At 44.0% G+C, this 13,122-nt stretch overlaps 1 protein-coding gene and 1 long non-coding RNA gene across 2 annotated transcripts in view; both read right to left on the bottom strand.

Moving 5' to 3' along the window:
- Positions 1-13,122, bottom strand: part of LOC115090798 (cytochrome P450 2G1-like) — a 147,801-nt gene that overhangs the window by 108,834 nt on the left and 25,845 nt on the right. Inside the window, exon 3 of the mRNA XM_029600311.1 lies at positions 12,784-12,933. Coding sequence (XP_029456171.1) covers positions 12,784-12,933 — 150 coding nt within the window. The remainder of the gene's footprint in view (positions 1-12,783; positions 12,934-13,122) is intronic.
- Positions 449-977, bottom strand: LOC115090800. Its single transcript, XR_003856510.1, has 3 exons — positions 928-977; positions 810-835; positions 449-572 (listed from the first exon to the last, which is right to left on the bottom strand). It is a non-coding gene; the product is annotated as an uncharacterized LOC115090800 (long non-coding RNA).

Consider the following 13,122-nt stretch of genomic DNA (forward strand, 5'->3'; position numbering starts at 1 on the left):
TTAAATACCTACATTAAAGTATTATACCGCCGGGCCTAATTTAAATAAATGTATTTACTGTATCGCGCGCACAAGAGAGTGTCCTGTGTGTGCACTGGGAGAGCGGGCACTCGCCCGCTCTCCCGCGATTTTTACTGTATCGGCCCGAATGTGAAGCTTGTTAGGAGGGATAAAGGGGGAAAGCTGAACTGAATCAGTGGAAGACATTAAAGAAAACCAGAGAGACATTGTTTTGAGTCAGTGTTACTGACTGGTGAACAGTCAAATATGTTAAGCAAGACAATTAAATTGATATTTTGACCAAGACTCGCAGAGAGCCAGAATTCTAAAGGAGAGACTGAAAAAAAAAAACATTTTCTGTTCCCACAAGAAGAGAAAAGACAACAGTAGTTATGGACAATTGCTTATCCTTTTATTTCATTAGTTAGAATATCATTACATGCTACATGGCAGGTTCTCACTGCACACATATTAGGGTCACATTGTAGATTTTGGGAAGGTATACGGTGAAAGTCAGGTAGTTTCACTTTTTGATTTCTTAAAATTAGGCCATAAGGTTGTTCCTGCAATTCCTGGAAAGAACCAAAAAGAAGGGGATGAGAGGACTAAAGCCAGAAGTGCATCGATTTTAAGCAGTGCTTCTAAAGATTGCTGCAATCATCTATTTGAGCATCGGAGACAACGCATCCCACATCATACAGCTAAGTCTGCACTCATACAACAGCCTAGATCTGGCCAGACATTAGTGTCATTTACTATAAAGGTGAAATACAGATACAAAGTTAAAAAAAAACATAAATTTTACTTACCTTTGTGAAGAAAACTCTCATAGACACTGAAAGATAGATTGCATCACAAAGCATCAATTTCAGGAAGTACATTGGTTAGAGTACAGGATAAAGAGCAAGTCTGGAAAAATATTGTTACCTGAACAACTGTCTTTAATGCATCTTACTTCTTTTAAGAGAGACCTAGTAGAAAAAGCTAATGAAATAGTCATTGACTGCATCATTCTCCAGCATACGTAAAACACCTTAACGCATGCGATAAGCAGCATAACGCATGGTGCGATGCAAATTTTTTTAAGGGGCGGGTTTGGGGAGGAGTCAGGGGCGGGATTTCTGCAAAAGTGGGCTGGCTTCGCAAACTGTGCGAAGCCATAACGCACGACATCGCACAGTTTTAATGCCGAAAATAACTGCACCTTTTTCAGTAGTGTTTAGCTGTGTGATACTGTGCGTTATGCCGTGCATTTTGCAAAGTCCGTTTTGGACATTTTTAGGCTGGGGAAGGGCCTGAGATTTGGGAGAGAGGAGAGAGAGAGAGAGCACCTCTGGGTGTGGCACCATAGTAAGCAGCTATTTATGCTACTATCCCCTTCTGTATTTTTCCCCCTGTACATATGTTAATACCTTTCCCTGTTTATTTTATATCCCCTTTGTAAATATGTCATTACCAATCCTCTCGATATACATAACATAAGCTTTGTTAGTTGTTCTATTTTCCTCCACTCTGTCTTTCTCTAGTTTGCATATTTAGTATCCCCTCCCCCACCCCTGTTTTTTGTACTTTCCATCTTTCAGTTCTAATGTGAACCGGCATGATGTTGTACATTAATGTCGGTATCTAAAAGTTTCAAATAAATAAATAAATAAATACTATAGGAGGCCCACCTAGTAACTCGAGGTGAGGTTTAGGTAGTAGTGTAGGGGTTAGGTGCCACTTTTACATGCAGAGTGAGACGTACGAACAGAACAGTGCACTCTTGTGAAGATTTGATGACCTTCAAAGTGAGGAAACTCACACAAAAATGAGATTTGTACAATGTTCTCTCAACCTAGCTGGATGTTAACCAGGTAGAGAGTCCATCAAGCTAGGTTGAGAGAACATTGTACAAATCTCATCGTTGTGTGAGTTTCCTCACTCCAAAGGACATCAAATCTTCACAAGAGTGTACTGTTCTATTCGTGCATCTCAGCTGGAAGGATTACTTTTTACGATAAAAAAGCGTCTGGGAAAATCTCTAGTAAAGATAATCGGCCAAATGTTAAACGGCCACGCACATAAAAAACGGGGCTTGCGTGCAGGCCGGGCTTTCTATGCGCTGCATGCATGTGTAACCCCCATTATGCGCAGAAGTGCCAGGCCCAGAGAAATGAGTGGTCTAGGGGCGGAGAGGGGTGGGGCTGGAGGAGGCCGGTACAGCGGCCATTTGCCGCTGTGCTGGGGAAGCGAGTGCCGGCAGCTTGCCGGCTTTGCAAGTTGCTACTGCTCCTGCACGGATTAAAAAATCTGGCACACGTGCGTGCGGCCCATGAATTTTCTAATATGCGCGTGCCAGTGCGTGCGTATTAGAAAATTGGTGCAACCATGTGCGCACACACATGGACTCGTGTGTGCAAAGTGGAAAAACTACCCCAAAGGATTTTATTGTGGGAGAAATCCTTAGCATTTGGCTACTTTTATAATACTTTTTGATTCATTGTGATGCTGTTCTCTTTTGGAGTATGTCTAATGGTGGGAGTTCACAATGCAGGATATTTTGCATTGAGAGCTGTAAGTGGCATATTTTTGTTTCTATGTAACAGAGAAGAACCTTTTTCCTTTTTTGGGCATTTCATATGGTTAACTTTATGTACATTTGTGGTCCATTGGACAAAGGACTTCTGCCTGGGGTTCATTTGATGGGTACATTCAAACTGCAATTGTTGTGAACATCTGTGCATAAGAATAATATTATTGATTACTAGCAGTACCCAGCCACGCGTTGCAGTGGCAGAGCCAGGTTAAGTGGAAAAGAAAGAAAAGAGAATGGGGATAACCGCCCCACGCCCCCCCCCCCCCCCCCTGCAGGCCCGCCGATACCTGTCAAAAATGGTAGTCGGTGGAGCGGGCGTTCGTTCCGGCATGGAAGTATTAGCGCCGGGCCCTTGGCAGCCAGCACTGAAACTGTCTCTGACGGCTGTTAGAACTTACTCTGTCAGTGGGGTGGAGCAATGGGAGCGGTCGTCTCGCTGAGATAGTAAGGGCGAAGGTGCGCCGGTTGCCAGTCCAGAAAATGTCGTCGACGGGCCCTCGCCCTTACTATGTCACATGGGCTACTGCCGCCATTGGCGTTCCCGAGTGTCCTAGTAAGGGACAGAGCCGTCGGCGCCATTTTGATTGCTGGCAGCCGACGGCCGTAGTGTATGTGATGTGTCACGGAGCGGTGTTGCCCTCCCCCCCGCTGGAGCAGCCCGAACTATTCTGCCGTTTTGCGTGCATTCTGAGGGTGTGGGCAGTAAGTAGAAAAGTCATGGGTGTGGGGGGTATGAGGAGGGTGTTTTTGTGTGAGTTTGTAGGGTGTGGGAATAGCAAACATGTGGCATGTGAGTGGCCTCCTGGTGTAGCATGCTGGAATTTTGTGGGTTTTTGTGTGTTTTGGGAGGGTGTGTGAAGTAAGTACAATTGGCATGTATGCGGGGGGGTGTGTGAGGAGGGTGGATTTGTGTCTGGTCGGAGGGTGTGTGAATCCCAAACATTGGTCACATGTGAGCGTTTGTGCAAGGTGTAAGACCTTGTGCTTACGTCCAGCAGATGTCGATGTTTTGTGGAACCAAATTTTAAAACTTTTGTACCAGCCCCCGGTGTGACATATATGTAACATAAGTGTAGAAGAACCTTGCCGTATGTGAGGTGAAGCTTGTGTCCAAATTTGAAAGCAATCGGTTCACGCATTGCTGTGGCTGAGCCTGGTTAAGTTGAAAAAACAGAACAGAGCAGTAAAGGTTACAGTTTGTGTGGGTTTTTTTTTTTTTTTGAACCCCAAATGAACAGCACCAGCAAAGAATAGTTTAAATATGCAAGCACACCTTCCTGGCCCCCCCCCCCCCCAACCCGGCGAAATAGAGTAACCCACGCTACAGCCCCCCTCTCGGGAGATGTGGAGAATGAGTTGCCCCCCCCCCCCTGTGAAAAACGTGCGGCGGAAAATAAGAACGGTCCCCCACTGTGCTCCTCCCAGGCTACCTGTGTAAACTGCCAGCTGGTGGCGAGGGTGTGAGCTAGGGTTTGTTCCGCCGGCTGCCATGTCGCAAAACTTCACCGGTGAAAGATGTACGTCATGTAATGTAAGTGTATAAGATCCTTCCCGTATGGGAAGTGAATGTTGTGTGCAAATTTGAACGCATTCGGTTAAGCGGTTGGCGAGATTAGCGACGACGTACAAACTATTTAACATTTTTATTTATATAGATATAGTGCCTTCTTGCTAAATAACTCTATCTTTTTTCTCCTTTTATTTATTTTTTTTTATTGTTTAGGTATTATCATTGTTTTTGAATGTGCTCTTGATTTTCACACGTGTTGGCCTTTGATTATGTAGCTTGGATTCTTCATTAAACTTTATTTAATGACGAGGAGAGGCCCCTCCTCATAATTAGCATGACTATCACTTCCAATTGAGTGGATTGAGTTAATTTGGGTTTGAGGAAGAAAGAATTGGAGGGAGGAGGAACCTAGATGGGAGTTGGGATATGGAGGGGATAGGGTTTGTTTTTTTTTAATCAATTCTGGGGTTATTTGGTTCAATTGATAGTGGGGGAAATCAGAATTAGGGATCTTCTGAGTGATCATGTAGTATGTGCTGGGATTTGCTTTGGTTGCGATCTAGGCTGGGGGATCTAATTGATAAAGATGAATATAAGTTCTTTGCTGGCTGTGTCATTTGGGGTAAAGAGACCAATGGCTAACACAGTCCATTATGCTATGTGGAATGTCTATGGGATTGGATATAGAACACATATTGCCCTGTTGCAAAAAACCAGATTAAGTGACCTGGAACATCTGAAGCTTAAAAAACAATGGGTTGGAGAAGTCTTCTATAAATCCTCTGTGTCATAAAAAGCAGGAAAAGCCATCTTGATATGAAAACCGGTTCTCTTTAAAGAACATAAAGATATAAAGGATCCTAATGGAAGATTTTCAGTAGTCAAGGGGGCCTTTATATGAACAGTCCATAGTGTTATGCAATGCCTATGCTCCTAAGGCCAGATTTTAAGAGGTAAGCGCGGGCGTTCATTTGTGCGCGCAACCCGGCAAATGTACGCCCAATTTTATAACATGCGTGTGCAGCCGCGCACATGTTATAAAATCCAGGGTCGGCGCACGCAAAGGGGGTGCACACAAGCTTTCCCCTTTCCCTCCGAGTTCGTTCCGAAATCGGAAATTGGAGCGGCCTTGGAGGGAACTTTCCTTCCGCCACCCCACCTTCCCCTCCCCTCCCTTCCCCTACCTAACCCGCCCCCCAGCCCTATCTAAAATCCCTCCCTAACCTTTGTTTTGTTAGTTGTGCCTGCCTCTGGGTAGGCGTAGGTTGTGCGCCGGCCAAGTACAGGTGCGCGATCCCTGGGCCCAGCGGCAGTGGAGAGGCCTCTGGCCATGTCCCGCCCCCAGACCGCTCCATCCATTTATTTAAGCCCCGGGACTTACATGCGTCCCGGGGCTTGCACGCATTGCCGGGCCTATGCAAAATAGGCTTGGCGCGCGTAAGCTTTGAAAATCTGCCCCCCTAATGTTTATTCTCATCGTTCTTGTTACTGGATTAAAACCTCGCCATTCAAAACATTTACGCAATGTATCTTTTTGATGATCTTTGAGCTGGTTTCCATACCGGATGCATGTTCTTAGCTTGATATACTTAGTGTAAAACAATTATCCCAGCTTAAGTTACGCACTATAGGGTAACATATACAGCATATAATATGTATATATAGGGTGGCCCATGGAAAAGAGGCCCGCCTCCAATACCAGTGCATTGAAGGCATATCTATGCGAAGCACTAAGGTAGTGCGATAAATAGGCTATTACCATAAAACACAATACCAGTGCATTGGAGGCAGGCTACTTTTCCATGGGCCACCCTGTATAATTTTAAACATTATTAAAACAATTAAATGATCAACTATTAGTATTATCCTAATTAAGAGAAAGTATGGGAGGCATCTAATTGGAGCTGGGATCTTCATGAGCCAAAGCCTTGCTGAAACTGCTAAGTGCAATTTTATTTGTAATTTACCTGTGCTTAATGTAATAGGGCTTTATATTAGCAAAAGATTGTGCCTTGTCTGTTAGAAAGGGGCAGATTTGAAATTGATACCTGAAAGAGAGCTATTTTGTCTGCTTTCTAGGGCTAAGAATTAAAAAAGGACAGCCAGTCCTCCTAGCTATTGTTTATTTCCTTCCCTCCCTCCCTGCCCCTCTACCCACCAACCCCTGGCTTTACTTTCTTATATACTCTTTCCTGGTCTCCTAGATAATTAAATTCAATTGCCTCATCCCCAATTACATGGTAGTTCCTTACAGCCTAGATATAACTTATACTGTCATATTGCTTGTAAAATTTGGTTTGCATATTCTACCTATTAATCTTTTCTGAATAACACATACTTTTAGTTCTCAGTTCAAATACCTATTAAACATCTTTGGCCTGGATTTATCAAAATGCACTAAATATCGCATGCAATAGAAAAAGGGGTGTGTTTTATGGTAATAGCCTATTTATCGCGCTTTCTTAGCGCTTTGCATAGGTATTACCGCAGAATGCGATGACTTTTTCGCACTTTGCAGTAAGTACCACAATTGTTGCAATTCCTACTTACAACCACTGGAGGGGAGAGTGAGAGAGAGAAAGAGAGAGGTAAGGTTTAGGTAGTAGTGTAGGGGTTAGAGGCCACTTTGGCATTCAGAGTGAGACGTACAAACAGAACAGTACACTCTTGTGAAGATTTGATGACCTTCGGAGTGAGGAAACTCACACAAAGATGAGATTTGTACAATGTTCTCTCAACCTAGCTTGATGTTACCCAGGTAGAGAGGCCATCAAGTTAGAGTGAGAGAACATTGTACAAATTGCACAACTTAACACAAATGAAAATATGTAGTTATTTCCTGAATTAAAACTGTGCGATATGGCTTCGCAGTTTGCGAAGCCATATCGCACAGTTTATAATAAAGTAAAAAGTTGTAATAAAGTAAAGTTGTAATAAAGTAAAATTGAAGGGTTGGGGTTTTTATTTTATTTTTTTTAATAAATGTGCCCCCCCCCCCCCCCCACACACACACACACTAACCCGCTTGGGGAGGAGACGACTGAGGGGGGATATGATAGGGATGTTTGGAATCATGGGAGGTCTAGAACGGGTAGATGTGAATCGGTTTCGGATAGTAGAAGGACTGGGGGTCACTCCATGAGGTTGGCATGGGGCACATTTAAAACTAATCGGAGAAAGTTCTTTTTTACTCAACGGACAATTAGACTCTGGAATTTGTTGCCAGAGGATGTGGTTAGTGCAGTTAGTATAGCTGTGTTTAAAACAGGATTGGGTAGGTTCTTGGAGGAGAAGTCCATTACCTGCTATTAAGTTCACTTAAAGAATAGCCACTGCCATTAGCAATGGTTACATGGAATAGACTTAGTTTTTGGGTACTTGCCAGGTTCTTGTGGCCTGGATTGGCCACTGTTGGAAATAGGATGCTGGGCTTGATGGACCCTTGGTCTGACCCAGTATGGCATTTTCTTATGTTCTTATGTTCTTATGAAAAACAAATTTTCCCCGAAGTTCGGGGAAAATCCGTTTCGGGATTCGGGTGCCTCGAACCACAACGAATTAGGCAATTTTGTTGAAATTGCCTAATTCGTGATAAAAGAATGCACATTTCTAATGTCTAATGCAAATACATTAAAAGCCTCATCTAGCATACACAGGGGCGGATTTTAAAAGCCCTGCTCGCGTAAATCCGGGCGGATTTACGCAAGGCCTTGCACGCCGGCGCGCTATTTTGCATAGGCCGCCGGCGCACGCAGAGCCCCGGGACGCGCGTAGGTCCCGGGGTTTTTTGAAGGGGGCGTGTCGGGGGCTGGACCGGATGACGCGGCGTTTCGGAGGCGGGACGCGGCGTTTTGGGGTGGGACCGGGGGCGTGGCGCCGGCCCGGGAGCATGGTCCAGGCCTCCGGACCAGCTCCTGGGTCGGAAGACAGCGCGCCAGCAGTCCGCTGGCGCGCGTAGATTTACGTCTGCTTTTCGCAGGCGTAAATCTAGGGACAAAGTTAAGGGGGGGGGGTTTAGATAGGGCCGGGGGGGTGGGTTAGGTAGGGGAAGGGAGGGGAAGGTGGGGGGAAGGTGGGGGGAGGGCGAAAGAAAGTTCCCTCCGAGGCCGCTCCGATTTCGGAGCGGCCTCGGAGGGAACGGAGGCAGGCTGCGCGGCTCGGCGCGCGCAGGCTGCCCAAAATCGGCAGCCTTGCGCGCGCCGATCCAGGATTTTAGAGGATACGCGCGGCTATGCGTGTATCTTATAAAATCCAGCGTACTTTTGTTTGCGCCTGCTGCGCAAACAAAAGTACGCAATTGCGCTTTTTAAAAAAATCTACCCCATAGGACATAAGTAGTGCCGGTTATCTGAGCGGCCTCTGATTCCTACCCCAGGCAGCAGCTGCAGGAAACAGGAGGGAAGGGGTGATGCCACAGCGAACTGAGCACAGAGCAGAGCAGATAATAGCTACTTTGCTCCCTAATCTGATCCCTCCCCCCCCCCACCCCCCAAATTCTTGGATAAGATGCCAGTTATCTTCCAGATAGTTGGGGCATTTAGTATATATTTTATTCATTAGAGTAAGGCTTTGTCAAAATGATGGCGGAAAAGACATTAACATGTATAGAGTCACTGCCCTGCCTCCCTCTGCCCTCAGGAATGCTCCTTTCCTCAGCAATAGAAAGGCATCATGTGACTTTTTGCAGCAGGTAGAAAAGTACACTGCTGCTACACAGAGCACTTACTTTTACCCACACAGAGGCAAATCAATGATCATAAGGTCAATTTAGTTCTGTAAATGCATTTTTAGCCATGTAAAATTCATAGAAAATGTATGTCTTTAAGGGTCCAGGGCCGGCGGAACCACTAGGCGAGCTAGGCCTTGCCTAGGGCGCCGAGACATAGGGGGCGCCGTGGCAGGCAGCCAGCCCCCGACTCGCCCTGCCGCCCCGCCAGTGTCACCCTCCCGACACCCCCCTAGTGGTACAGCGGAGGTCCCAGGAGCGATCTGCCGTTCCCGGGGCCTCCGCTGCCACTAAGCAAAATGGCGCCGGTGACCTTTAGCCCCTACCATGGTCTCCGGCTGTACCGATCTTCCTTTCTTCGGCCACGTGATCAGCTAGACTGGGTGCACCGATCTTCTTTCTGTGTGTGTGTGTGTGTGTGTGTGTGTGTATGTGATGTATATGTGAGAAAGGAATCTGCCAGTTTAAAAAAATGAAATGTGATAATACATATACCTCAACTTTTGTGCTGATTTTGTTGAAAAGTTGGATGAAAGATGAAATTACTAAATTTTAAGAATCCCTCTGCTGGAAAATAAAATTTAACAAAGTGAGTAGAGACAAATACTAAAGTGGGTAGAGACAAATACTAAAGTAAAAAAAAAATTAAAGTATTTAAAATGTTCATCTCAGCAAAATCACAAATTTAAGATACTGATGCCAGGTGGGTTTTTTTTTTTTGAAGCATAATTTAAGCATGAAGACTAGAATAGTTCCAATTTGAAACAGTTTTGCTTTTTTTTTTTTAAGCCTTTAGAAAATGTATATTTTTAAATGACTAAGACTGGAGTCTTCCCATTTAAAAGGGAAGCTGACTAAGGATGTCTTTCTGTTTCATATCTCCCACATCAATAATCATACGACTGATAGTTTGAAAAACACACTTGCTTTATTGCCTGAAAGCATAAAACAAGAGAAGGTGTAGGTGGCTGTCCCTTGGGAGGACAGAACCTGAAGGAAGGGTGTCATTACGCCTTCTGATAGGAATGTGGTTTTCTTATTTAATGGTTGGGAGCATCAGTTTCCCTTTTAGTAAAATGAAAAATGCTGTAAGTCCGAAAGCAAGGTGCTTCTGTGAGTGTAATGTGTATGTGAGACAGGGAGAGTGCTTCTGTATGTGTGTGGTGTATATGTGAGTCAGGGAGGGTGCTTGTGTGTGTCAGTGTGTGTGTGCGAGAGAGATGGAGCATGTTTTTGGCTGGCTTGTGGCTGTGAGAGAGGGCATGTGTGTGATTGAGCCTGTTTGTAAGTGAGATAGAACGTGTGTGATTGAGAGCTTGTGTGTAAGTGAAATAGAGAGAGCATGTGTGTGATTGAAAGCCTGTGTGTTAGTAAGAGAGAGCGAAAGCATTGTGTGATTGAGAGAGACTGGACAGAGAGGTGACTGGTATGTGTGTGTGTGTGTGTGAGAGAGAGAGAGACTGGTTGGGGAGATGAGTGATGTGTGAGAGACAGAAACTGGTCCTGAGGGTGTGTGTATGTGTGTGTGTGTGTGTGTGTGAGAGAGAGAGAGAAGAGACTGGTTGTGGTCCCTAAGGAAGAGGACTGTGAGGACAGTTTCAGCAGCTACTGCTGCTTCTGGTATGGCCTGCAAGGGAAAGGAGTAGGAGAACTGCTGGAGAGGGTAAGTAAAGGTGGCTTTTTAAGTTCATTTTTCTTGATTGACTACCATTTTAATTATTGGGTAGTATGTGATGTGTCTGCTGTTTGAAATATTTTATTGGTGTTTGGTAAAGCTTTCAAAATTTGCATTAATCTTTAATTATTGGATATTCTATTCATCAGCTGTTTTGAAATTATCTTATTTGTATGGTTTTATAATTATGATTAATGATTTTTATATTTTTATATTATTGATTTGTTTCACAAGGAATGGTGAAATTTTTGTTTTTCCATTGTTACACTGTATAGAGTCTGGCGTGATGCGTTTTACAGTTCAGTTTTTGTCTGCACATTTCTGTTTATACTTTATGTGGCTTTATTCTGTATTTGATGAGAGGTCTGTCTCTGCTCTGTAAGTGTGACCATGATGAGAGATTCTGCTTGCATATAGTGTCTGTATAGGGATCATTAGCAATCGGGTTTGTTTTGTTTCCTCAGTAGGTGGTGTATTGGTATTCTAGGACCCAGTGTAATATTTACCCTTGCTTTTTCAAAGGTAGGGTTATTGTTGTTTGAGTCCTTGGTGTTATTACTGTTATGTTACAGTGGGATTGCAGTATAGATTTTGAGTGTCTTTTTTGCGGGGTTTTGTGTTAGTTCACAATGTGCCTGGCAGTGGAAAGTGTTTGTGCTGCTGTTACTGTGAGGTGACACCAGAATTTGAAAATATCTTTTAGTATGATGAGCTGTAAGGGAAACATCGAAGCTCCATTGTTTGGGGGAATTTCAGTGGATGCACAGAGTTGCAGAACTGGAGGTACAGGATTTATATTGACATTCTGTCCCTTCCTATATATTCCAGACTTCACTCTCATAGCCATATAGAATTAGTTGAATGAGGCTATCAAATAATTATATAGTGTGAAACTGGCCAGCTTTTTAAAATTACCCAGAAGAGCCTTTGGACTTTTTTATTAACACTTTTTTTTAATAACCAATTTGAAAGCACAATCTATGCTATAGAGGTGGGTGTGATGAAGAAATGTCATTTTGGCTCCCCCCCCCCCCCCCTTCAAATTCTTCTGTCTAGCGACACCACTGATTTTCTGTGACCTTAAGCATTAGTACAAGAAGGATTAAGGGGGCGATGCTGGAGAGGCACACAAATGCATTGGCCCCTGGGTGCCGGAGACCCTTGGTGCGCCACTGGGTGCGAGTCATATGGGGCCGCAAGCGGTGGCAAAGAGGAGTGGAGATTTGGCGGGCCGCGAGCAGTGCCCAACCTGCTTGTGACCAGAAAACCACACAGTCAACGGGCGTGATCGAGAATGAGGCAGGAATCGGGGCCGAGACTGGGGGGTGGCGGCGCAATGGGGGGGGGGCGCAAGGGAGAAGGCTCGCCTAGGGCACCAAATCCCCTTGCACCGGCCCTGTAAGGGTCCCATGAGAAAATCAATTTTATTGTGTTTGTGTTCGGTTAAAGTTGTTAAGGGTCAGTTTTTGATGGGATACTGAGAGTAGGCCCTAAGGAAACAAAATCAAACCAGTAAATATCCTAAAACTCCAGTTCAAATATGGTTTTGGAGCATAACTGACACTGACACCCACACATGAAAGTAACAAAGTATGCTTTTTGGCACTAGAACTCTGTTGTATGGTATAGTGAGCATTATCTAGACAGAACACATTATTTTATTTACCTTAAACTAAAGTAAACAAAACTATTGTCCCATACCCTGTCTTTGTTTACAAATGCATATAACAATGTGTTATCCATTGCAGCATGGATCGGATGTCTTGTTTCATATTTAAAATACAAATGCAAGATGCAAAAAATGCTTGTTATGTTCCCAATATACTGAATATTCTTTTTTTTTTTGAAGGGGGAAGGGACAAATAAGAATTCACTATATTTATATTTTTTTTAATTTAAAATTTATATTCCACTTGTATCCATTATTCACGGTGGATTACAAGTTATCAATCATAAAAATAAAATTATAAAAAGGTTTCTACTGTATTTATGTGCATGGAACGATGATGGCCATGTTAATTAAAGTAGTTTTGCAGTAACTGGCCAATGAGAGCACTTGGTGATGTCACTCATGTTGCCTTTAGTTTTGTGCCTCCTCCTGTACCCCAGGTATGCTCTTGACCAGGTACAACATGCTCTGTGACATTTTTATCCTATAGTCTTCTTCTTCCTCTTGCAGTTGTGCTCCATTTTTAATGCACTGCCTTTATGAACTCGTGCATGCATTATGCTACACTAAAAACGTATTTTGAAGATCCCTGGTCCTGTGGTATAAAAGCTACAGCAGCACTTACCTTGTTTCTTTTGAAAGAACTCAACTAGAAACTTTGCTTCTTCTGTAACACGTTCTTCGATGCTCTTCTTTCCCATCCCGAAATCACGTAATGTGGTGAGCGTGAATTTACGCTGCTCTTTCCAATGTAGTCCATTAGAAAATACAAGACCTAAAGGATGTCAAAGGAAAGAGGGAAGAGAAACAGAGAAACACTGAAGGTGTCAAAGGACAGTTTGGCCCAATTACCCATCAATATATGCCTACTCTTTTTCTGGTCCTTTCCTATCCTTTCCCTGCCATTGAGGTCCTGTTGTGTCTGTTCCAAGCATGCTTACATTTTTTGCTGCTTTTGCTCCTA

The sequence above is a fragment of the Rhinatrema bivittatum genome, chromosome 4 (assembly GCF_901001135.1).
Source record: "Rhinatrema bivittatum chromosome 4, aRhiBiv1.1, whole genome shotgun sequence".
In the NCBI taxonomy this organism is placed as follows: domain Eukaryota; kingdom Metazoa; phylum Chordata; class Amphibia; order Gymnophiona; family Rhinatrematidae; genus Rhinatrema; species Rhinatrema bivittatum.